We start from the raw sequence: 25,662 nt of genomic DNA, 5'->3' as shown, positions 1-25,662 counted from the left end.
GTTCAATGTATGGTCCACTAAGACTCCTAGATCCTTTTTGCACTTACTACTGCCAAGACAAGTATCCCCCATCCTATATTGGTGTTGATGACTTTTCCTACCTAAATGTAGGAAATGTAGGACAACTTTACATTTGTCCCTATTGAATTCCATTTTATTCAGTTTAGACCAGTTCTCGAGTCAAGATCATCCTGGTACTGAAGTCATTGTTGAACATAGTGTACATAGCACTAATGTTTTCCACACAGAGATAGAAAGCCAGTGTGCTGTAGCAGTTAATAGTGTTGAACTAATATCTGGGAGTCCCAGGGTTTGAAACCCCACTCATACCATCAAAGCTCACTGGGTGACCTTGGGCCAATCATACTTGGGCCAGAAATACATCCTTCAAAGAGTTGTTGTGAGGGTAAAATGAGAACTTGAAAAGCAGCTTTGGGTCCCCATTGGGGAGAAAGGTAGGGTATAAATGATTTAAATAAGTGCACAATTTTCCTATTGTTTTTTTAGCTGCCAATACAGTGCAGTGGCAACAGGTCTTCCACATGGCAGATTTCTGTGCTCTAGTATCCCAGCAATGGCCATTCCAGCCCACACCAGGACTTTTTCAATTCTCCAGCCTCTTATGAAGAGATATGTCTTTCTCCTTGAACTGCTACAACAAATGGGGATTTAGGCTTTTAAAACTGAAAACTGAGAATTCAAGAAACTTATTAAACATTCTAAAGATGTGACAACATTCAGTAGTCTTTAAAAAAAAACTGCTGGTGGTGGGAAGGGGAATTTGCTTTCGAAAATAGCTGACGTGGGTAGGATCAGGAAAATCTAAACTTTCCCGTTCACATGGAAAGTCACTGAGACTTTGCTGCAGTTTTTCTCAAATTTTGTAGCAAAGCGGGTTTGGGAAAGATAGATGTAAAGCCAACAAACCCCTGGAAAGAGCATGAATGTACCATGATGCTGGGGGAAAGTGGGGAGGGAAATCCTACTTCCCAGTGATGTTCAGATGGTGGCAAATAACCTATACAGAAACAGCCAGATGTACCAGGTTTGAAAAAGGTGCTCAGTGTGTGCATTTCAGATATTGTAGTTTTATCAGATACACAATGTCAATCTGTACCATGTATTTGTCAAATCATAATTTACGGAGCACCAGCAGAACACTTAAATTATTGCTTCTTTTCTCAAAGAATGTGTAAGTTGAAGGTCATAGACCAGCAGCATTAGACTTAATATGATAGATGGACAAATTTCTGATGCAGCAAATTCACCAAAATAATCAGCTCTACAACAGTTAGACTGATGTCAACCTTCAATTAACAATTCAAATCAAAATGGAGACTTTTGATGTAGAGGCAGAGGTAATTCCTTTTTATATTCAGATTCTAAATCCTTGCAGTTACGTGAGAAGGGCAGCATACATCAAGATGAATCTGTGCCTTGGTGTCTTTGGCTTGCTGTGTCTTGAAAATTAGATTTTGTGCAGTAAATTTTCTCCTAGAAAGTCTTAATTTGGAGTTTAAAAGAATGGAATTAGCCCTGCTTTTGAGTCCAAGGTATCTACACAAAACTGCAAAATTAAAATTATTTTTTTCTGGATTCATGTTTTAGTATACTAAAATATGCCTAGTGTTGGACCAAATTTGAATGTAATACTTTTTAAGTAGCAAATGCCTCAACCAGGCAAAGTAGCAGTAAATTGATCAAAGGCTTTCATGGCCAGGGTCAACTGGTTGCTGTTGGTTTTGTTTGACTTTTATACCACCCCTCACTTGGTTTCTTTAGTCCCTGACATTTTGCCAATAACTGGATGGCATCTTCAGAGATAGGACACAGCAAGATGGGAATCTCTTTGTGCCAAAGAGCAGGCTTTCTCAAACAGGGGTTCATGAAACTCTGGGGTTTCATGATGGCCCTGGAAGGGTTTCCCAAATGGATGGGAGTTAATTCATTTTAAATTCTGTTAAACTCTTATTGGGTGATATTGACCATATATGGTCATGTCGACCCACCCACCCTTTCCAAAATGGTTCTTTGGCCTAGAAGGGGAGGGCCCCCAGATGGGCATGTACACAGCTATGCTTCCTAAACATATTCTGAACAATTGCACTACTTCTGGGGTTTCTCAAAGACTGAAGAATGTTTCAGGGGTTTCTCAACAGAAAAAAAAAGTTGAGAAAGGGTAGAGTTGAGTGTGTGAAATGCCCAGCAACTGTTCACAGTTTCCATTCATCCACACTTTAACACAGAGATTCCCATCTTGCTGTGTCTTGCCTGTGAGGATGCCAGGCAACATGTCAGGGACTAAATCTACCAGATCACGGCCACAGAGCCCCCCAAAAACACAACCAGCAGTATTTTTACTTTGTGTGACTCTGACTGCTCTCATTCTCTTCCAGTAATTTCCTGGCTAACCTCTGCCATGAGTTGGGCGCAACAGAGAATCCAGCTATAGCTGTTTCTATGGTATGGCTCACTCAGCATTTATATTTTAAGATTCTTTTTGTGAAAAAGAAAGTAGACAACTGCTGCTGTTGGTCCCATAGAGATTTCAAGGAGGCATGTTGAAAACAAAAGACATTTTATTCTTTCTGTTCTGCATGTGATAGTCAAATCAATTTATGTTCTTTCACAAAAGGAATCTTCTTAAAATATAAATGCTGAGCTAAGTGTATGGACACCAGGGCCATATAAAGAATGTTTTAAAAATGCTCCTCTGGTTCCAAGCCAAGATTCCTTCAAAGGGCAATAAGGGGGCCTTTGCAGTGTTCCAAATGGGTGACTGCAAAAATCCACTTGGGCCATAGATCGATCTGCTGTTCTGCATGTCTCTTTCTTGCCATTTCTCTAGGACTTCCACTGGGATAGTGTGCGCCATTCCACACTCGTCCAAAATAGCGCAATGGTTACAAATTGAAATCGCTACAGTTTTGCTGTTATGTACAACGTCGTTGACAATCTGCAACATTCCTGAAACCGATCCGCAAAAAGCGCTTCGTTGTAGCGCTTTCAGGGAAATCCCAAAAAGCGGTACACTCTTGCAACCAATCTGCAACACTAGCGGGAAAGTTCTGTGCGTTACCATTGTTGCGGTTTCTGCAAAGTCCCTCCCCCTAGCTCTCTCCTCTGATCTTCCAGCAAAGCGATCACCATTTGTTTTTCTCCGAGCGAGCGGAGATCAATGCACTGGCGAGCCTTCGTTTACCCAGCGAGGCTTCCCTGGCTGCAGAGCTGTTTTAAGTCACCAAGCACAAAACAACTCACAGCCCCGTTTGCTGATTTATTTTCCCTTTATTTTTCACTGTATTTTCGGATGAAAATCGCGCCCGTGCCGGGAGGGGTAATTTTTTTTTCACTCGGGGGGAGCGTGGCAACGATGAAACGGCAGCTCAAACACCACCTGCTACCTAGGTGGGTCTCTCCGTTGCAACAAATCTACGCAGATTCGTTGCAACGTGTGTTTTTTTTTTAACTTCCTTAAAGGGAAAGGGGCTTTTTGGGATCATGATAACGGCCGCCAATCGGCTGCTTGATGGCCAGGGGCAGGACGAGCTCGGTAATATCGCTTCCTGGCTAGCGATTTTTGCCAAGACCGGAAACCTGTGGGAAACGATAGAAACGCAACTGCATTCCACTACAAAGCCAGGTGTGCATAACGACGAATTCCACAATTTAAAATGGCATTTTTTCATCTCGCAACCAATTTGCCATATAGATCCTGGTGCGGAACGGCCCTGTCTGATTTCTTCATGCATAGTGCACAGAAGTCATGAGTGTTAACCTAACAGTACTTTCCACATCCATGGCATGTTGGGGAAAGAACTTTTCACATTTGGGTCTTCAAATTACTATTCTTGGAAAGTATGAGGCATAAGGGCTTTTCCACACCCTTGTCTTCTAATTCTCTTGGCAGTCAAAATACAAGCATTGGCATTGGTATAGGCATGGCTCTTCCACATTAATGCCCTCCCTCTGCATTTTCACAGTTGAGAAGTCAGTTTACTTTTTTCCACATGTGCCTTAAATAATGAAGATTTTCAAGGGAAGGTGTTGTTGTAACTGGAACATCCCAGTACCGTCATTTTTAAAAAACACCCTAAAGTATCAATACAGTGTTATAATGATAGTTAAGCAGATACTTCCAGCTTAAAAAAAAAGTCTATAGCATCTTTGTGGAGATATAAGGAAAAAGGTGTATATTAATGAGGGAAGAGACTAGAGTTTACATTTTTTATGAAATCTAGGAATTCAGAGAACATGCTTCAACTATTATTGTAACACCACATTTTAGTGATATTTTAGGGCCATTGTTTTTGCCTTCAGGGTGAGGGGAGAAAAGGAGATAGTTTGCCAATGATAACAGTCCTATCATCAAAAAGTAGAAAAACATTACACATGACAATAAAGCTAGCTCAAAATCAGTTTCCAGAAAAGAACTGGGGTAGAAGTGTTTTCCAACTGGGCGAGAAACAAGGGGAATGAAAACTAAATGTGTGCCAAAATTGGGGGATGAAGACACAATGGGTGGGGAAAACCCATGTGGAAAACTGCTAAGCTGGGAAAGCTTCAAAGTGACAGGCACCCAGGTTAAAGTAAAATGATGGGTGCCAAAGTAGGTGCAGCAAATTCTCATGGGCCTTTATGTGCAAAGTGCAAGAAACTGATAGAACTGGGAGACCTACAAAGTGAGGTGACTGTAATTGCTTTCAAACCATGTTATTTAGTCCATGCAGGCCTCCGCATTCCACATGCAGTGCACCCTGAATGACCTCACAGGAGGTGTTTGGTCTGTGGATAATATTTTAGAACTAGTAATCAAGCCCACTGCTCTTGAAATGCAGCGGGCGCTAGCGGGCGGCAGACCGTTCCCGGGGCTGGTAGGAGCCTTAGGGAGCCCTCCCCCCGCGCCACCGGCGCGTGTGCGAGGCGGGCCGTCTTCGTGTCTAGCGGTGTGTGCGTGGCGGCGCCTACCTGTGGTTGTCGGGGTGAGGGAGGAGACGTCCGCGGGCGGTTTGCAGCGGGCGCTGGGAGAGAGGTTGGTGGGCGGCTGCCCGTTGGTGGCGGCACGGCTGGCGGGCATCCTTTTCGCGGGCTCTGGGGCACGTTGCTTGTTGGGGTCAGTTGCCGCGGCGACTCGTCCATGGCGCAGACCGGCGCAGCTGTAGACGGCGACAGAGAAGATGGCAGCGGGCAGCTGGCGGTGGTGCCGAAGGCGTGAGGGCGAGCCGGGACAGAGTGGGCGGCAGCGGTCCTCCGGTGGCTGTGGCGGCGATCGTGGGGGGAGTGAGCCAGGCCGTGTGCTCGCCGGCTGCTGGCGGCGCATCTCCGCGGTGGAACGGGCTGTCGGCTGGGGGGGACGGGTGGCCATCTTGGTGGCTAGGGAAGAAATGGGGGAGGTCGTCCAAACTCGGTGGACGTGCGAGGGGGCTTTTTGGGAGGCGCTTCCTCCCAACTGGTCAGTCCGGCAGCAAGGGACGCGATTGGTCCCTTGCCGCCGGACTGACAATCGGAGGGGCTAATCGGCAGGTGCACAGCGCCTGCCGATTGGGCCCTCCGATTGTCAGTCATGAGGAAGGGGCCTATCGGCACCCTTCCTCATCACGGACAGGGCCCTCCTTAGGTGCCCTTAGCCGATTATTTAATCCGCTCCACAGGAGCGGTTTAAAGATGTGAAAAATAATCCTTTATATTTTCAGTTTGTATGAATATAACTGGCTACATTAAATTAGGAACATTTTTCTTCCAGTTTGTAGAGTAAGGAGAGTTTGTCAAATCTGATTCTTGACTTCTACTTGTTTGAGTATGACATATATCTTCTTCGACTGCATGAGTCTTTCATCTGAATGAAGTATCATCAAGAGGTCTCTGATGATTCTGACAGGGACTGTGTCCAGACCAGACCTCAATAAGCCCTGTGACCATTTTTAAGTGAGGGGTGGAGGGTTGCAGTGTCTGATATATTTTATCAGTCATCCTTTGATATGTGTGTCATTTTGCCCTGATGCCATAAAGCACAAAGCTATCCTTTCCTTCACAGTGTTAAGTTTCTTTTAAATTTTAATTTTTTGGCTATAAGGGGGAATATTTTTTTCTGTATGTAATTATACATTGGTGTTCTTCATGTCAGTTGCTAGTTTATTAGCCAGCTCTTGCTGCTTAAGTTTCTCCTTCTGCTTCCTCTGTTGTCTGTCAATGCAGAAGATAGTGAACATCCTGAATTCCTTGTAGTTCAACTGCTAAAAATGAAGAAAAAATACAATAGTATTTTAGGGAAATATCAATGGCCGATATAAGCAAATCTAAAGGAGAACCCTGACTCCCACATCCCAAGTTCCCTTTCTGCTGTCTAATTGTCAAGGGGGGCAGGCCGACCCTCTGTATTTCTTGAAGATGTAGTACAGAATAGTCACAAGGACCTACAGAAAAATAAGGTACTGAGCCATTTGTACACTAATTGCACATTGCAATCCTTAGAAAATGAAGAAGCTGAAACCTTTGGATTTTCTGTATCACCTTCCGTAATTAACAGTCTCTGATTGCCTTGCTGAAAACAGAAACATTGGGTAGGACCCTACGAATCATGAAGCTGTGGAGCTTATGGAATTGATATCTCCCCCTTCCAGCTCAACGTTCCCTGAAAAGCTACTCCTAAGGGTGAGAGGACCATCAGAATCAGTGAGGCTACAGTTCAAGTACAAAACTGGCAAAAATCACCCCCACTACATTACCCGCCACGAGCCGCAAGGGAGTGGCGGGCTATAAATCTAATAATAATAATAATAATAATAATAATAATAATAATAATAATAATAATTTATGTAAGCAGAACAAAGGCACAGAAAGTTGCAGATAGATACACAAAATCAAGTCAGCATCAGCAAGAAAGCCCATGCAGTCCTGCGTTTGTTGGTCCCTCTCTCCCTTCCTCTTTACCTCATCTCCAGTGATATCAAAGTCCTTGAATATGCGAGACAGGTCTTCTTCTTTAATGTTGAATAGGAAGCGAGTGGCTTTGAATTCAGCTAGCGCAACTGTGTGTCCTCCATCAATGTCAAGCAGTTCAAACACAAGATGAGAATGACGATACATGAACTGTTTTTCAAGGTGGTTCTGGTCCCAAAAGAGAAAAGTATATATGTGTGTGTCAATATTCCACACAATTCATGCTGGTGTAGTGGTTAGAATGTTAAACTAGGATCCAGGAGACCCAGGTGCAAATCTTCCCTCTGTCTTGAGAGCTTGCTGGGTGAGCTTGGGCTAGTAATGTACTCTCAACCTAACCTATCCTACAGAGTCCAGTGGCACCTTTAAGACCAACAAAGATTTATTCAAGGCATGAGCTTTCGAGTGCAAGCACTCGAGTGCCTTGAATAAATCTTTGTTGGCCTTAAAGGTGCCACTGGACTCTGATTTTGTTTTGTTGTGCTACTTCAGACCAACATGGATACCCACTTGAATCTGTCTTACAGAGTGGCAGTGATGATAAAATGGAGGAAAGGAAAACTATGTAGGCTATAGAATCAATATGGAAAAGTTGGGCTGTTTTAAATTAATTAAGGATTATTTAATTTAGGTTAATTAATTAGAGACAATCGGTCAATTATGATTTACTAGTAATATATCCGGCTGTACCTTGGATACAGCGGGTGCTAGTGGTGGTGCGGGCGGCTCTGACGCATCGCGGCAATCGCAGAGGCCAATCGGCAGGCGCAAAGCGCCTGCCGATTGGCCCTGCAATTGTCAGTCCGGAGGAAGGGGCCAATTGGGCCCCTTCCTCATCACGGACAAAGCCCGCCCTAACTCCTCCCCCCCCCAGGCCTTAGCGAATTATTTAGTCCGCGGGCCTGTTAAGGATTAGCAATTGATTGATTAATTGATTAATTAGATGATAGGGTTATTCTGTGGTTGTTTCTACTTAAGTAATTGGTTGTTAATTTTTTTTTCCATTGCTAGGAGGGAGTTATTTGGTTGTTGGGGAGGTTTTCTGCACACAGTAATTTTCCCACACATCAGTCTCTATCGTATGTTCAGGGAGCCCTCCCACCATTTTAGGGTGGTTTCATAGCTTGCTATAGGCCTGGTTGCCATATTGGGAATTTTGTTTACATTTCTTTCCTGCTTTTTTGAATCCCACTTGTCCCCCAACCCCCACCCCGGATTCTGCTTTGAAGAGGACAAAGCTATAGATATTGATAAAAGAAGATGCTTTGCAACAGAAACCTACTGTAATAAAAAGGCACAAAACGGATGGAGAAATACTGAACTATCAGTATAGCTTCTGGTGCTATTAGTTTTCAACATGTTTGTATCATGCAGACAAAGAAGACCCAATGGACTGAGTTTACTTTTTTTTGACACTTTCAGTGTTAATGGTGGTTACTTGTATTTACTGCTAATGAAGCCAGCTTCTTCTACCTTTGAATAAGTCTGCTTCTTCTACCCCCTCACCTGAAACTGGTTTAGAAAATAATGGCTTGCTTTCTTGGCTACTGCAAGCATGCCACCCACCAGCCATCTTAACTTGCCTCATGGGACATTACAATGCACACCAGCATGTAGAACTCATCAAAGCCGACCTCTCCTTTGCCATCCCAGTCTAGCAAGTCAAACACCAACATGATCTCATCTTTGCTCAGGTCAGTCGCATAGTGGAGAAAAAAGTAAAATTGTAGATCTGTGAAATAACAGGGAGTTAGGAGCAGTGAGTCCAAAATACTAGTTCACAAAGTGCAAAGTGACTCATAAGAGCTGTCCTAAGTATACTCCAGTAATGCATGCAGAGAAAAATACAAGGACTAAAGTCAAAGCCTATGGTATAAAAATTATTGAAGACACATTTTCTCTTGAAGACATAATTCCTCTCCAGGCTGCTTCGCTGACATTACTTATCAAATACATAGACATATGTATAAAATGGGCCACAGCAGAAAATTTCTCACCCCATTTCCTCCAGTACTGTGGAAGCAAATGCAGCAATATGTCAGGAAGACAGACTTGAAACAACGGCTTCTTTAAAAAGCAAGCCTTTATTCGAAAGCAGTTCTATCCAGGACATTCAAAGCCGAATCTGAATTCCAAATTCAAAACGCAGTTCTTACCCCGCCAAAGCTGTTCACACACTAACAGACACAATAAGCCTTCCCTGGCCAGGTGCAGCCAGGTGCCGACAATGATAACATATAGAGCATTGACCTTGGAGCATCCAGTGTTACTACTTACAATGATAATACCAGCTTGTTACTGAAAAGAATACATGGGCAGACAGTTCAGGGTTAGCAAACAGACAGAGACCAAGATGGCTACAATACAACTAAAGAACAGATTAATCCATGGCAGCAATCATGAGATTCTGACACAATAATATTAAAATCTGCTTTTCCATATTGGGATTGTTTAAATGAACAGTTCAGGATTTGCTTTCCTTGAACATTCCCTTGGAACATCATGGCGTTGTTTTGGGGTGTTTTTGTTTTTGTTTTGCTTTCTCTCATAGAGCCCAAGAGTTTTTAGACAATCCTGGCTCTGAAAGTGACCCTACAGCTAATAGTTCTTGTAACCAGCAACAAAACTTGAGGACATCATTTAATCTGAAAATTTCACCAAAGCCCACAAAACATCATGATAGAAGAAGAGGAAGAAGAGGAAGAAGAGGAGGAAGACGACGACGACACCCTGTGAGGTGGGTGAGGCTGAGAGAGCCCTGATATCACTGCTCGGTCAGAACAGTTTTATCAGTGCCATGGCAAGCCCAAGGTAACCCAGCTGACTGCATGTGGGGTAGTGCAGAATCAAATCTGGCTCACCAGATTAGAAGTCCGCACTCCTAACCACACCAAACTGGCAAGGGGTTGGATTAGATGACCCTTGAGATCCCTTCCAACTCGATGATGCCTGATTGGGCTGGATCTAGGACTGAAGCTTCTTGGAGGAATGCTGCTGTCAGACTGCAGCAGCTTTTTCCACCATCTTTCCTACAAACACTAAACGTAAGACAGGGCAGTAGTTGGTGGGCTCCCACAGATCCCGGGATGGTTTCTTCAGCAATGCCAAAACTCAATGGTGCTTCACCACAACTGGAAAGAGAATATTGGTCTAGATGGGTCTTTAGTCCAATTCATTTGAGCTCTTAATCTACTGTGAAAACCTGTTGAATTGCTGTGATACCTGGATTTCCTAGCTGGAGACATTTTAAAACCACAGGTGTGATTGATTCCCATCTCTTAGATTCTAATCAATTGTACTTAAAAACTCCCCTTCTTACTGTACTGGCAGACAGTAGCAACTCCCTGACTCAAGGAGATTCTGCAATTTGGGGAAGGGGGGTGAGTATCTTGAATGTCTCTATGGCCTACCACACTTACCATTCAAAGCATTCTTTCTATGAACGTCTAGTAGGTGAAAGTAGTATGTCAGTGCTCTGGCATTTCTGACTGATAATAAGCAGTATATTTTATCCAAGCACAAAAAATGCAGAAAGCATTTCGGCTTCAGTTTCATCTTGCCAATAATGAACTGTGTTTACTTGTGGATCTTTGAAGTTAGTCAAGGTGATATGTGCATCATAGTCACAGAATTCCATTCTGGAATTAGAACATTACGACACGAGGAACTGGGTGGACTTTCACCAAACGTGTGCAAATCTTATATTTTGTCCATGAAGGAAGGAAGGAAGGAAGGAAGGAAGGAAGGAAGGAAGGAAGGAAAATATAAACTTTTAAGTCCAGTCACACCTTTAATACCAATTAAGCACACTTCTTCAGCTACAGTGAAACAGAATTTCTTCAACTATTACATATAGAAAGGTGGGGTTAGATTCAAGATGCATAAGTTTCAAGTTGTTGTGACCCGCCTTGAGCCTATCGGGAGAGGCAGGAAATAAATCTAATAATAATAATAATAATAATAATAATAAGTAACTGGGTGACTACAGCTGAAATTGGATTCACAGAATCACAGAATCATAGAGTTGGAAGGGGCCATGCAGGCCATCTAGTCCAACCCCCTGCTCAACGCAGGATCAGCCCAAAGCATCCTAAGCATCCAAGAAAAGTGTGTATCCAACCTTTGCTTGAAGACTGCCAGTGAGGAGGAGCTCACCACCTCCTTAGGCAGCCTATTCCACTACTGATTAAGGCAGTTCTAATCACCCAAGCTTATGCCTTGTATAAAAATTAATTGGCCTTAAAGGTGCCAATGGACTCAAACTTTGTTTTGCTGCTTCAAACCAATACAGCTACTCACCTGAACTGATTACTACCGAACATTCTGTTGCCACATTTCACCCCAGTTTATTTGTGATACCATCTCATTGAAATCTATAGGTTTAAGTATTGAACTGCTAATTTTCAATTGATTGTACATCCCTGAATTGGCCACGCACAAAAAGCTGCTTTCAGCATTCAGAATCTGAACAAAAATATCAAAACAACCCAACAAACCACAAGAGGGGATTAGCCTTAACAGTATAGCTCATCCTTCATGATCAGAAAAGTTACAATAGGTTATTTTTCTATTCAACAAAGGAGATGCCTCAAATTCAGAAGTCATTTCCTCTGATATTATCTATCTTTTGGAAACAGCTATTTGCAAGAACAACCTACCTAGAAGTCCTGTTCAGAGCAATGCAGTCAAAACTTACATTCCCTTTATTTCTGTAGATATAACTATTTATTGTCCCCCTTCAAGGATCGCTGCCTTGTTGTGGCAAGGGGGCTTGCGTAGTTCAGTGAAGCTATGAGCTATGCCGTGCAGGGCCACCCAAGACGGACAGGTCATAGCTGAGAGCTCTGACAAAAGGTGATCCACTGGAGAAGGCAATGGCAAACCACTCCAGTATCTTTGCCATGAAAACTCTATGGACAGTTCCAATAGGCATAACGATATGACGCTGGAAGATGAGCCCCTCAGGTCGGAAGGTGTCCAATATGCTACTGGGGATGAGCAGACGGCTAGTACGAGTAGCGCCAGAATGAATGAAGCGGCTGGGCCAAAGCCGAAAGGACGCTCAGTTGTGGAAGTAACTGGTGGCGAAAAGACAGTCCGATGCTGTAAAGATTTTTATTCCATAGGAACCTGGAACGTCAGATCCATGAATCAAGGCAAGCTGGACGTGGTTAAACAAGAAATGAGAAGACTGAACATCGACATTTTAGGAATCAGTGAACTAAAATGGACAGGAATGGGTGAATTTAATTCAGATGACCATCAGGTATACTACTGTGGACAAGAATCTCGCAGAAGAAATGGAGTAGCATTCATAATCAATAAGAGAGTAGGAAAAGCAGTCTTGGGATACAATCCCCAAAATGACAGAATGATCTCAGTTCGAATCCAAGGCAAACCATTCAACATCACAGTGATCCAGGTCTACGCCCCAACCACTGCTGCTGAAGAGGATGAAGTTGATCAGTTCTATGAAGCCCTACAACACCTTCTAGAAGCAACGCCCAAAAATGATGTGCTTATCATCATGGGGGATTGGAATGCTAAAGTAGGAAGCCAAAAGATAACCGGGATAACAGGCAAGTTTGGCCTTGGAGTACAAAATGAAGCAGGGCACAGGCTGGTAGAATTTTGTCAAGAGAATACAATGGTCATAGCAAACACCCTTTTCCAGCAACCCAAGAGACGACTCTACACATGGACATCACCAGACGGTCAACACAGAAATCAGATTGACTATGTGCTCTGCAGCCAAAGATGGAAAAGTTCTATCCAGTCAATAAAAACAAGACCAGGAGCTGATTGTGGTTCAGATCATGAGCTTCTTGTTGCAAAATTTAGGCTTAAATTGAAGAAAGTAGGGAAAAGCACTAGGCCACTCAGGTATGAACTAAATCATATCCCTGACGAATACACAGTGAAGGTGACAAATAGATTTAAGGAATTAGATCTGATAGACAGAGTGCCTGAAGAACTATGGACGGAGGTTCGCAACATTGTACAAGAGGTAGCAACTAAAACCATCCCAAAGAAAAAGAAATGCAAAAAATCAAAATGGCTGTCTGAGGAAGCTTTACAAATAGCTAAGGAGAGAAGGGAAGTGAAAGGCAAGGGAGAAAGAGAAAGATACACCCAATTGAATGCAGAATTCCAGAGAAAAGCTAGAAGAGATAAGAATGCCTTCTTAAATGAACAGTGCAAACAAATAGAAGAAAACAATAGAATGGGGAGGACCAGAGATCTTTTCAAGAAAATTGGAGATATGAAGAGAACGTTTCATGCAAAGATGGGTATGATAAGGGACCAAAATGGTAGGGACCTCACAGAAGCAGAAGAGATCAAACAAAGGTGGCAAAATTATACAGAAGAACTATACAAGAGCGAGCTTAACATCCCTGATGACCACAATGGGGTAGTTACTGACCTGGAGCCAGACATCCTGGAATGTGAAGTCAAATGGGCCTTAGGAAGTATGTGCAACAATAAATCTAGTGGTAGTGACAGCATTCCAGTTGAACTATTCAAAATCTTAAAGGACGATGCAGTAAAAGTGCTCCACTCAATATGCCAGCAAATTTGGAAAACTCAACAATGGCCACAGGATTGGAAAAGGTCAGTTTACATTCCAATCCCAAAGAAGGGCAATGCCAAAGAATGTTCAAACTACCGCACCATCGCACTAATTTCTCATGCTAGCAAAGTTATGCTCAAAATCCTACAAGCTAGGCTCCAGCAATATGTGGACCGAGAACTTCCAGAAGTACAGGCAGGATTTCGAAGAGGCAGAGGAACTAGAGATCAAATTGCCAACATACGCTGGATCATGGAGAAAGCTAGGGAGTACCAGAAGAACGTCTACTTCTGCTTCATTGACTATGCTAAAGCCTTTGATTGTGTGGAGCACAACAAATTGTGGCAAGTTCTTAAAGAGATGGGAATACCAGAACATCTTATTTGTCTCTTGAGAAATTTATATGCAGGTCAAGAAGCAACAGTGAGAACTGAACATGGAATCACTGACTGGTTCAAAATTGAGAAAGGAGTTCGGCAAGGCTGTATACTGTCGCCTTGCCTATTTAACTTGTATGCAGAGCACATCATGAGAAATGCGGGATTAGAGGAGTCACAAATTGGGATCAAGATTGCAGGGAGAAATATCAACAACCTCAGATATGCAGATGATACCACTCTAATGGCAGAAAGTGAAGAGGAACTAAAGAGCCTGTTGATGCGGGTGAAGGAGGAGAGTGCCAAAGTTGGCTTGAAACTCAACATCAAGAAAACAAAGATCATGGCATCCGGCCCTCTCAATTCCTGGCAAATAGAAGGGGAAGAAATGGAGATAGTGACAGATTTTATTTTCCTGGGCTCCAAGATCACTGCAGATGGGGACTGCAGCAAAGAAATTAAAAGACGCTTGCTCCTGGGGAGGAAAGCTATGGCAAATCTAGACAGCATCCTAAAAAGCAGAGACATCACCCTGCCAACAAAAGTGTGTTTAGTCAAGGCTATGGTCTTCCCAGTTGCAATGTATGGCTGCGAAAGTTGGACCATAAGGAAGGCCGAGCGTCAAAGAATTGAGGCTTTTGAACTCTGGTGCTGGAGAAGACTCTTGCGAGTCCCTTGGACTGCAAGGCGAACAAACCAGTCAGTCCTAGAGGAGATCAGCCCTGACTGCTCCTTAGAAGGCCAGATCCTGAAGATGAAACTCAAATATTTTGGCCACCTCATGAGAAGGAAGGACTCCCTGGAGAAGAGCCTAATGCTGGGAGAGATCGAGGGCAAAAGAAGAAGGGGACGACAGAGAATGAGGTGGATGGATGGAGTCACTGAAGCAGTAGGTGCAAACTTAAATGGACTCCGGGGAATGGTAGAGGACAGGAAGGCCTGGAGGATCATTGTCCATGGGGTCGCGATGGGTCGGACACGACTTCGCACATAACAACAACAAACTATTTATTGTAGATGGGACCCAATATAAACCCCAGTATACAGATTATATGCAACTGTGTCTCCTTTGCAGGAGAAGGAAGGGAGGCTGTTAATGTGCACCTGGAGACAGTAATAGAATATGAGAGCCAATAAAAAAAACAGTTTAAGACTGATGTACTGTTGGATGGCGAAGATGCTGAACATGGATCTGAGATATAGCTTTTTCCAGGTTACACTGTAGTCCTCTCACAGGAGCAGTTTCCAGCTAGACGATGCTGTTAGATCCAGATATCCAGTTGGATGACCAGAGCTCATCCAGAGTATGTGGCATTGTTAAGTGAGAGGCAGGATCCGACCATCAGAGTGAGAAGCAGGATTCGACCATCAGGGTGATCTCTGCTCTTGCCATCTCTAGCAAGTTAACTGCATGCCACATGGGGCTGACTTGGAAGAATGCAACAGGGAATCTGCTATCAGGTGTAAACTATAGGTAACATCCGGGCCCCAGTCCTTAGGAGATCTCACTGATTGCCAGTTTGATTCCAGGCTTAGTTCAATATGATGAAGCATCACCTGCTCCCCAAGCCTCTATTCAGGTATCATGCCTCAGGCCACGTTTTGTATTTCTCCAAATATAGTGGCCATAAGTAGCAGTGCTTCAGTGCTGCCCTCCTGCTGTTGTGAAATACTTTCCCTCTCTTCCTGTGCCTGAAATGGTTAGGGATTAGTTTTGACATCCCACAAGTTGAGGCTCACTTCAACAATCTATTAATTGAGTGACCATCCCCTTTTGATTGGTGTTTTTATGGGTCATGAAATGAAATGGCTTATAGTGATGTAGATTTTGTTTTAAATGTTGCCTTGCGGGGTGTGTACGCACACAACCATATTGGACACTTCAGAGTGTCCACAGTTTTTAAACGTTAAGAGGATTTATTTTCAGAATTCTGTTGTGAATCTTCTAATTGCAGACACCATCTTTTCCCTCTTAATAAAACAGTAAGGGGTGTTGGGGTGGGCTCAGTCCGTGATGAGGAAGGGCAACAATTGGTCCCATGGCCCTGGACTGACAAGCGGATTGGCCCCTCACCAGGACAGACCAAAATTCCATCCAGCCAGGGGCAATCTGGAGAAATGGCTGCCAGTCTGCTCCTGACCACCAAAGGGAGAGGAGGTCAGTAGGGCTGCCAAGGGGGGTGAGAACTACCCCATGTGTATTAGGGCAGAGGGGCATTTTGGTGTCTGTGGCCTAATTCCCACAAGAAGGGAAATGACACAGAACTGGGGGGAATTGGTTGCCATGTAATCTTCCCCTAAGAAGAGTCTCCAGTCTGATTTTCCCTTCACATATCTGAATACATGACTCTGGAAAGCTCATCTGTAACCACTATGCCACAATTCCCAAAGGTCAGTCTTCTCCCACACTCAACGAACACTCCAAACCACAGGTTCTTGACACCCATATCTCCACACCCATGCCCTCATTTGCCACCACGCCACCACAACCTCCCACACAACACACATATTCAACCCCATGCCCTTACAGACTGGACAACTCCTCCCCTTCCTCTTCCCACTGTCAAGCTCTAGCGCCCGTTGTATTCTTGGACACAACAGGCTTTGCCCCTAGTCTCTTATAATTATGAAATTCACTTTGAAGTATAGAATTTCAAACCAGGAGAGAGAATTAGATTTTAAAAATGAAATTAGCTTTATTTGATGCAAGTCAAATGAAATGTTCTATATCAAATACTCAAAGCAGGAAAGAGTCAGGGATATATGTCCTCCCAAAAAACCTCTTTACCATAGAAAAATTTGTGAAGATTAGTTCTGTAAGAAATTCTGCAATTCCAATTTTATCCTCTAGATGTCCCTATTTGATGCCATCACATTTGCAAACTATAAGAAGTGTTAAACTAATTTGTTTAAAGACCAGATCTGACATAAAAGACTCTATCTGCCGGGCTAGGCTTTTGCCCTACCTGGCTCTGGAGCACCTAGCCACAGTAATCTATGCAACAGTCACCATTTGAATTCCAGATCAGGCTAAAGGTTCTGGTAATTACCTTTTAGGCCATACGCAAGCAGGGCCCAGTGTACCTGAGGGACCACTTACCTACCTTTGCCCTTCAAAGAGCTTTATGCTCCGCCACCACCAATCGGCTAATGATCCCTGGCCCTAAAGAAGCCCGTCTGGCCTTCTCTGTCCTGGCCCCCATCTGGTGGAATGAGCTCCCAGAGGAGATCAGGGCCCTGTTGGAGCTAAAGCAGTTCCACAGGGCCTGTAAAAGGGAGTTCTTCCACCAGGCATTTGGTTGAGACTGAGCAACCAGCAACATCTACAGGGCCCCTGCTCCCTACCTCCTAGAGCATTCTGCTCTGGACCTGTTCTCATTGTTATAGTCTGTTATCTCTGTTATAGTTTTAATATAATTGTTGTTGTTATGAAAAACTAAGTTTCATGTATCATTTTCTACGTTTTATGTAAACCGCCCTGAGCCTCAGGGGAGGGTGGTATATAAACAAACAAACAAACAAATATAATACTAAGTCCATAAATATAAATTTTATAAAGGGCACAGGCAAACCCAAGTAACAATATTATTTTTTACTTAAAATACAATCAAAAGCAGTGGAATCTGGATTTACTGGGCAACTCACAAAAGCCCCAATAATTTTTCAAAAAAATATCTTATTAATACAGAAAAAGTTACATACAAATTATAGAACAACAAATACATATAAGAAGAGAGAAAAATAGTAACAGGAAAAAAAGAAAAGAAAAATAAATATGTGATTTAAAAGACTTCCAACTCTACTTAGAAAGAAAAAAAATCTTAACCTTTTCCCCCCTGTATATATACTTTATCTGTATCACAATATCAAATACATGTATTTAATCATATGAATTAGTTTTTGTCCCAGAGGATACCATAAAGGGAGGTATCTTACATTTTCATACAAATTAGTTACTTTTTGTATACATAGTGCTTCTAGGAGATAAGTCATCTTCCTTGCAAGTAAACAAGGTAGCTTTACAGTACCCTACCACTGTACACCCAGTCTCAGCAGCTGAGCTCTTTCTTCCCCCCCAGCCTTCCTCTGAGGGTCTCAACGAGACATACTGGACTCCCCCCTCCACTACACCAATCCCAACAAAAACAACCCTGTGAGGTGGGTCAGGTGGATTTGCCAGCCCTGATTGATCTAGATCAGGGGTCCCTAACCCCCGGGCTGTGGACCGGTACCGGGCCATGAAACACTCGGTACCAGGCTGCAACAGAGGGAAGGAGGTGCCTCCCTCTTCCCCCCTGCAGCGCTTCATCAGTCAATCGCGAGCGCCACACTGCGGGGGGAAGGGAGGCACGGGCACCGGTAGGTGCAAACATGCAGGTGCGTCTATGCGCCTGCGGCCGCTGTGCTTACACCTCCCTCTCCCCCCTCACAGTGCGGCGCACGCTGAGCCAGGAGTGATCAGCTTTGCGCCGGCGCCCGGGCCTCCCTCTCCCTCACCTTGCGGATCGGTCCCTGGCCTGAAAAAAGTTGGGGGCCGCTGACAGAGTCCTGGCTCAGGAGGAAGTGGGTCTGAACTTGGCTCTCCTAGATCCATGCACCACCAGCTTTCATCCCTCCTGAGTTTCCCACAGAAAGAGGCAGACTGAAGGGAAGGCCTACGAGAGAAGATGTATCCCAAACCTCCAGAGGGTACTTTTGCTCCTCCCACTACCTCTGTTCCCTCATGGGCTGAGAAAGGGGTGGGAGGTTGCTATCCCCTACTCACTCTGCCTCCTGGCTTCACATTTGTTCAGACATGTGGCAGAGACACCAGCACCTGTTTTTCCTTTCGCTCCTCCACTCACTTCCAAAGCCAGAATGTCTTTCCCCTCAGAGCGGCATGCAGGAGACAGCCCAGTCTAGGCTCCAGCCCTCCTCCTCCCTCTTCCCCCCACTGAGCCTGGCCCTTTGGCAAATGCTCCCAGAAAGTTTGATGCAATTAAGATGTTCTTCAAGGTCATTTTCTACCTATGGTATATATACAATGCTGCTTCACTCAGCAGAAAACTGCTTACAGGTCTGGGAAACAGATTCTGAAAGTTTCTACGCTACTCTAGTATAGCCAGTTGCTTAATTGTAAGTTTGCAATTTCTACTGAGATACTGGAATAGCTCAGCCACAGGCAACAAAAGGGCTGCCATACATTAGGCCCAAATCAGGATTAGGGCTCCTAGCAAAACATGCAAGCCAACCTGCAAACGTAGCAATACTGCACTGTGACAACAGAGAAAATTGAGCAGTGTTAACAAAAGCATCACGGCTAAATAGGGAGTACAAAGCTCTAAGAGCAAGAGAAAAAAAGCAAGACTACAAAAAAAAAGAGTAGATTACAGTCACCAGCTGCCCAACTGATCATCTTAGTACTCACCCCATCCCACCTTTACTACCACATAACCTATGCTAGTGAGTTGCTCTAGCAATTCTCTTATTTACTGGTCCCTACTCTTATTAGCTGGAGTGACTCTCAATTGGCAAACTCCCGTTTTAATTTAAGGCCAGCTAAAATCATATTAGGCCATATGCTAGCAGTCCACAACTATGTTTAGGCATGAAACTAGGCATTCACAGCCTGGTTAGTTAGTGGAGTTTAACAGGGAACTTTTCCTAAGGTTTGACGATAGTCAATGAAGTAGACTTCAGGATAGGGTGTTCTCCGTTTTGTAACTCTGGAGCTTTTGTTGCAAGTCAAAATTAAGAACTTGTTTTAAATTGGATCATCAGCACACCTCGACCTAACACTTTCCTCAGCGGCCACTGACCTCTTCTCTTCCCAAGCAGAAATCATCCTGCCAAATACATTACTATTAGAAAAATATAAAGACCCACCTTTATTTTGTGTACAGTGCATCCCCCTACTCTTCTGCCAGGTCTTTGGTTCAGATTAAGATCTACGGGGCTCCGGCTGCCCGCTAACATAGAGTGAACTCACGCACGCAGGTGGTGGCTGCTGGAGGGGTTATGCCTTGGTTTGGTTTTTTGCTTATTTTATGAGGTCTGGGGGTCAATGGGTTTTTATATGTGCTGTGACCCGCCTCGAGTCTACGGAGAGTGGCGGGCTAAAAATGCAACCAATCAATCGGGCTCCCTCAGGGTGAAGAGTGGGCTGGGTCCCTTCCTGACTGTCTTCTTTCCGACCCCAAAATATTGCCGTGAAAAAAAGAACTCGGAAACGGAAACTGCACTTCCCTTGCCCCCTTAGGAGCGATGCGGGGCTGGACGGGGTGGGGGCGGCTGCTTAGAGAAGCGCCGGGGCTCGCTTCGGGGGCTTCTCGGGCCCGACCTGCCGGCAGGAACGGACTCAGCGGGACGCGGCGCTGGGGCTGGGGCTGGGGCTGGGGCTGGGACTGGGGCGGAGCCCGAGGAGCCCGGGAGGGTCCAGTAAGGAGGGGGCGGGCCAAGGCGAGCGGCGCTCGGGGCCTTCGGGCGGGGGCCGGCAGCGGGTTGAGCCAGAGTCGTAGCAGGTGAAGCGGCGTTGCAGGGGCCATGTGCGCGGGCTGAGTAGCCGCGGCGAGGTTTTCCCGGGCAAAGTACAACGCCGGTGAGCGAGAAAGCCGGGCAGGCGCGCTCTGGCCGGGAGGAGCCCTTCTCCGTCAGAGCCAGTCGCTGGCCCGGCCCGCCGATCGTTTCGCTTTCCGAAGAGTCGTCTTCTTCTTCAGCCCTGCCGCTGCTCTTTTCTGGAGGACTTGACCGGACTAAGTGGGCTCTTCTGCATTTCCCTCGGCCGGGCGGCTCCTGCCTGTGGCGTCCCCCTCCCCAGAGAGGACCCGTCGGGCCCGGCTTGTCTCGCTTGTCCGGTGTGTGGTCGGAGAGTGCCAAGCGCCTCGCCTAGGGCAGTGCCATGGCCTTTGCCAATTTCCGACGCATCTTGCGCCTTTCTACCTTTGAGAAGCGGAAATCCAAGGAATACGAGCACGTTCGCCGGGACCTGGATCCCAATGAAGTGTGGGAGATCGTCGGGGAACTGGGCGATGGAGCCTTCGGCAAAGTATACAAGGTGGGCCGGGGGGGGGGGGGACGGACGCGGTCACGGTCACGGTTCGGGTGCCATGCCTGGGGAGACAAGCCGCGTAGCTGTGAGGAGACGCGGCTGCCAAGTGGCAGGAGGAGGGCGGGAGCCGCCCGTACTTCTGAAGGGGTCCTTAAGGAGGGCTGTCCTCTTGCCTGGTCATTCGCAAACGTAAGAATAACCCTGGTTTTTCTTCGGCAGAGGTGAGAGTCACATCCCCCGTTGTTGTTGTGTGTGGGGGGGTACCCCCAAACATGTCTTTGTGTGGCTTCCTGAAATGGGAACAGCCTTACCCATTGGCCCTGGAGGGAGTCAGGCAGGGAACCTATTCCAGGAACATCTTATACTAAGAAGGGGTTTATTTAAAAATCCTTGTGTCCTGAGCATTAATTTATGTGAGGGTGGATTGGCACCTTTGTAAATGTTGAATTTCTATGCATACTCAGGCCAAGCTTAATTCCCCTGGGCCAGTACCGACTTCCCAGCACACAATTCCACCCTGTCTTCTTCCTGAATAAATGACTATTCTGTTTTGTTTCCTGAAAGGACATAAAGAGGCCATGACCTGGCAATGGACTTGTAGTTGGGATGGAGTCTCCTGGGACCTTGATATAGCACACTCTTAGGAGGCCATGTCTGAAGGGAATAGAAATCTGTCCCTGAAAAAAAAACCTGGATTTCACAGTCATTGTGTTCTTTTAGACAGATGGATATGGGGATGTGTATAATGTGCAGTGGTAGACCTATGCATTCTCTTTTGTATGAACTGTTACAGATTTGCTCTATGGCTTCAAGCACATTGGTTCTGAAAGTTTATTTAAAGGTAAAGGTATCCCCTGTGCAAGCACCGAGTCATGTCTGACCCTTGGGGTGACGCCCTCTAGCGTTTTCATGGCAGACTCAATACGGGGTGGTTTGCCAGTGCCTTCCCCAGTCATTACCGTTTACCCCCCAGCAAGCTGGGTACTCATTTTACCGACCTCGGAAGGATGGAAGGCTGAGTCAACCTTGAGCCGGCTGCTGGGATTGAACTCCCAGCCTTATGGGCAAAGCTTTCAGATGGCTGCCTTACCACTCTGCGCCACAAGAGGCTCTAAAAGTTTATTTACTGATTGACAAACCAATGATATCCTGCTTTCCTCCCCCAAATTACTGGAAATGACTGAAAAGTCATGGGAAGAGGGTGGAGTCGAAAGGGGTCCTATCCTGTTTCTAAAGAGAATGAAAGGTGACACCTGTGATAGAAAAAGAGATCCAGATAAAGAATAGAGTATATTTTTTGTGAGATTTCTTTCTTTGGTGCCAAGCCTGTTGCCAGTCCTTTGTATCCCATTTAGGTCATATGTTCCTTGGGAGGAGTGTTGGGTGATTCTGTGTTTGTGGAATTGTGCATGTATATAAAAGTTCCTCATTTCTTTTTCTTAAGATTGCAGTGCAGTCTTTTACAGTGGTCTGTCCCATAAGGACCTTCACAACTGCTCTTTGTTAATAGAAAGGCAGACCAGGGCCTTAAGATCTCCCCTGTTTTGGATGGTGTTACAGTCCCTTTGAGAGCTGCTCAACACAGTGGTTGTCTTAGATAATCAGGTGGCTGCTTTAATCTGCCTTCAGCTGATGCACCAGCTGTACCCATTCCTGGCTCAATCTGATCTAGCCACAATGGTCCCTGTGTTAATAGTTACATCTAGACTGTATTAATGCAAGGTGCTCTACCTGGGGCCACTCTTGAAGAGTGTTCTGGGGATGCAGCTGGTGCAGAATGCAACAATTTAACTGTTAGTCAGGGCAGTTTACCTGGATTGTGTGACCCCATCCGACAGCAATTACACCAGCTTCCAGTCTGTTCCTGAGCCCATTGTAAGGTATTATTTTTTACCTTTAAAGCCCTACATTGCTTGGGGCTGGGTTATTTGAAGGACGTCTTCTCCCATGCATTCCTTCCCAGGAACTAAGATCAAAGGGAGAGGACATCTTGACTGTCCCACTGGCCAAAGAAGCTCCTCTGGTGGGTATACTAGAAAGGGCCTTTTCAGTGGCAGTTCCTTTGTTATGGAACAACTAGTAAAAAAGCCCACTGCATCTGGGAATGCAGCAGATACTAGCAGGGGGGTGGGTGGGAGGTGGTGGGCATGTGGGGAAGCAGGCCTTGGGAGGTGTGGAGTGTCCTCCCTTTGCCAGCCCTTATCGTGGCCAACGAAGGTGGCGGGGCAAGTGATGGACCAGTGGGCTCTGCAGGGCAATGCAGCAGTTCCTAGGGGCAGGCGATCCATGGACTGGCCCAATCTGAGTGCACCCAGGTTTGCTGGATGCGCCCGGATCGGCCTGTGCTGCCAAAGCAGTGTCTGGACACCAGACGTGTCCCAGACAGCACTCTGCCCTTAGTGCCTTTTCAGAATATTAAAGGCGCTAATGATTAAGATATCCTCAAGGTACAGGCACCTGACCCCATCATCTCAGTCTTGAGAAGACTGCTGAAAACAGTATTTGGTTAGTTCTGCCTACCTGCAGTTTTACATTATTTATTTTTATCGTGGCTTTTATGTGCTTTACTATATTATTTGCATAGCAAGCTGCCTTGAGTTCCTGTAAGGCAGAAAAGCAGCCAATAAATGTTTTAATAAGTAAAATAAGTAAACCAGATCAATTAATCGGATTCAGTTCTTGCTAATGGGCACATGTATTTATTAATTTTTTGAAAGATGTTGATAAATCCATTTTCTCTTTAGGGCATGCAAATTTCTTTGTGCCCCAGAAAGACACCACCCCTCTGCAGCTTGAGGATCATCAATTCTTAAATAAATCCTTTGGAGAAACCTGAGTGAGCTCTTCAGATCTCACTAGTAACTGATTAGAAACTAATGAGAGGTGATAAAGTTTTCTTGTGTGGGGGAGGATCCTGTTTGATTGGGGAAAGACTTCCAGGAAACACTGTTTTCAAAATCCTAAGTTTTTGTTAGGGTTCAGGAAAGGAGAGTTAATGGCTTGTTGCCAAACTGTAAATTGGCGTGCGAGAAGAAACTGACTCGAATACTTGACTTCAGTGAGAGCAGTGCACAGTGGAAGCTGGCACTGCTGAAATGACTTGTATATTTAGGAACTGCTTGATTGTGTACAAGAGGGGGAAATGAGGTATTTATTTATTATATATTTATACCCTGCCTCTCAAAGCATCTGCTGGCCTGAGGCAGCTCACAATAAAAACAATCAATGTCAACAATAGAAGAAGAAGAAGAAGAAGAAGAAGAGTTGGTTCTTATATGCCGCTTTTCTCTACCCGAAGGAGGCTCAAATTGGCTTACAGTCACCTTCCCTGTCCTCTCCCCACAACAGACACCTGTGAGGTGGGTGAGGCTGAGAGAGCCCTGATATTCCTGCTCGGTCTGAATAGTTTTATCAGGGCCATGGCGAGCCCAAGGTCACCCAGCTGGCTGCATGAGGGGGGGGGGAGTGCAGAATTGAACCCGGCATGCCAGATTAGAAGTCTGCACCCCTAACCTCTACACCAAACAGCCCCTAACCTCTACACCAAACAGCCCCAGCCACAGTCAAACAACCTAATACTAAAATGACAGCAACAAGCAAGATGGTGGAAACAACACAAAAGAACCCCTTAGCTCCGCCTCTCCAGCCACAGTTGCCTACCATAGTTCTCATGTGGTGAGATCTTCTGTAGCAACCAACCATAGGGCGGGATCCCTGATTGAAACTCCAGGCACCCTTTCCCTGGCCTCAATCAACCGCCTGGCAGAAGAGCTCCATCTTGCAGGCTCTGTGGAACCTTGACAGCTCTATCAGGGGCCTTAGCTCTCCCAGGAGCTAATTCTGCCAGGTTGGGGCCATGGCCGAAAAGACCCTGGACCTGGTCAAGGCCAGGCAGATTTCCCGAGGCCCAGAAGAATCAATATGGTGTTTTGGCTGTTGCTATAGATAAGCGCCACAAAGGCTTCAGTTCTCCTTCCGCTGGGCCGAAGTCATCCAAAGGTGGTTAGATCAGGCCTCTGCTTGCTCAAGTGTGGCAATTCAAATGCAAAGGAAAATTCAAATGCAAATTTACTAAGTCTCTTCTTGAGTAGCCATTGAGTGACCCCCCAGTTTTGGATTGCCCTAGGTAGGAGGAGGAGCAGAGCCGTGCTCTTAGTCTAGGGGAGCTCTATTTCCTTCCTATGGCCTAACATACCAGTCTAGGAGAGATCCCTTTTTCCTACAATTGGTTTAAATACCTTTTGGCTATAGCATCGATGGAAGCTGCGAGAACATTCCAAAGCCTTTCCGGAAAGGAACCCCAGCCCCCCAGTGGGACTGGAGTGGAGCCAAAGGGTTATGGTGGCAATAGAAGTCCCCAAGGAGTGTTCTGGGGCTCTGGTCCTCAGCTCCTCCATCGTGGGAGTGATAGTGGCTCCTCCAAAGGCTTCCGGACACAACTGAAACATCTCCCGGAAGAAAGGATAGGCAGAGAAGCTGTCCAGGGCTGTGAAGAAGGGTAGAACCACACCATGAGGCGGCAGCTCCCCTGGCCCCAATGTGGAAGGACAGCCACCTAAGAAGAGGAAGAAGGCAAGATTCAACAGGATCTGACAAGATGGGACAGGCTGAAACTTTCTTGGTCTGCGCATATTGCCACAGTCAAAATGAACATTCTACCCAAGCTTAACTTTCTATTTCAAGTATTACCTTTATTAAGAAAAGGTAATAGAGAAAAGAAAAGATGCTATATAAATGGCAATCAGAAT

The 25,662-nt window shown here is 45.3% G+C and overlaps 3 protein-coding genes across 4 annotated transcripts in view; 1 reads left to right on the top strand and 2 right to left on the bottom strand.

Annotated features, from left to right (window-relative positions):
* Positions 1 to 2,408: 2,408 nt before the first annotated feature.
* Positions 2,409 to 5,900, bottom strand: LOC143832522 (uncharacterized). The gene is made up of 2 exons (XM_077327058.1): positions 4,969 to 5,900; positions 2,409 to 3,597 (listed from the first exon to the last, which is right to left on the bottom strand). Exons 1-2 carry the CDS (start codon positions 5,363 to 5,365, stop codon positions 3,500 to 3,502), a joined length of 495 nt encoding a protein of 164 aa, XP_077183173.1. The 5' UTR covers positions 5,366 to 5,900; the 3' UTR covers positions 2,409 to 3,499.
* A 136-nt stretch (positions 5,901 to 6,036) lies between these two features.
* EFCAB9 (EF-hand calcium binding domain 9) lies at positions 6,037 to 20,247 on the bottom strand. 2 transcript variants are annotated; one of them, XM_077327057.1, is made up of 4 exons: positions 19,753 to 20,247; positions 8,523 to 8,671; positions 6,931 to 7,107; positions 6,037 to 6,233 (listed from the first exon to the last, which is right to left on the bottom strand). In XM_077327057.1, the coding sequence occupies exons 1-4, from the start codon at positions 19,772 to 19,774 to the stop codon at positions 6,099 to 6,101; spliced, it is 483 nt and encodes a 160-aa protein (XP_077183172.1). In that variant the 5' UTR covers positions 19,775 to 20,247; the 3' UTR covers positions 6,037 to 6,098. The 2 variants fall into 2 exon arrangements, with proteins under 2 accessions (XP_077183172.1, XP_077183171.1); XM_077327056.1 differs by lacking the exon at positions 19,753 to 20,247 and adding an exon at positions 10,359 to 10,552.
* Positions 20,248 to 20,334: 87 nt separating this feature from the next.
* STK10 (serine/threonine kinase 10) overlaps positions 20,335 to 25,662 on the top strand; it is a 110,856-nt gene continuing 105,528 nt past the window's right edge. Inside the window, exon 1 of the mRNA XM_077327054.1 lies at positions 20,335 to 20,920. Within this exon, the coding sequence (XP_077183169.1) occupies positions 20,765 to 20,920 (156 nt within the window). The 5' untranslated portion in view covers positions 20,335 to 20,764. The remainder of the gene's footprint in view (positions 20,921 to 25,662) is intronic.

The sequence above is a fragment of the Paroedura picta genome, chromosome 3 (assembly GCF_049243985.1).
Source record: "Paroedura picta isolate Pp20150507F chromosome 3, Ppicta_v3.0, whole genome shotgun sequence".
NCBI lineage: Eukaryota > Metazoa > Chordata > Lepidosauria > Squamata > Gekkonidae > Paroedura > Paroedura picta.
Note: the sequence above shows the minus strand (reverse complement) of the source record. Positions and strands in the feature narration are given on the sequence as shown.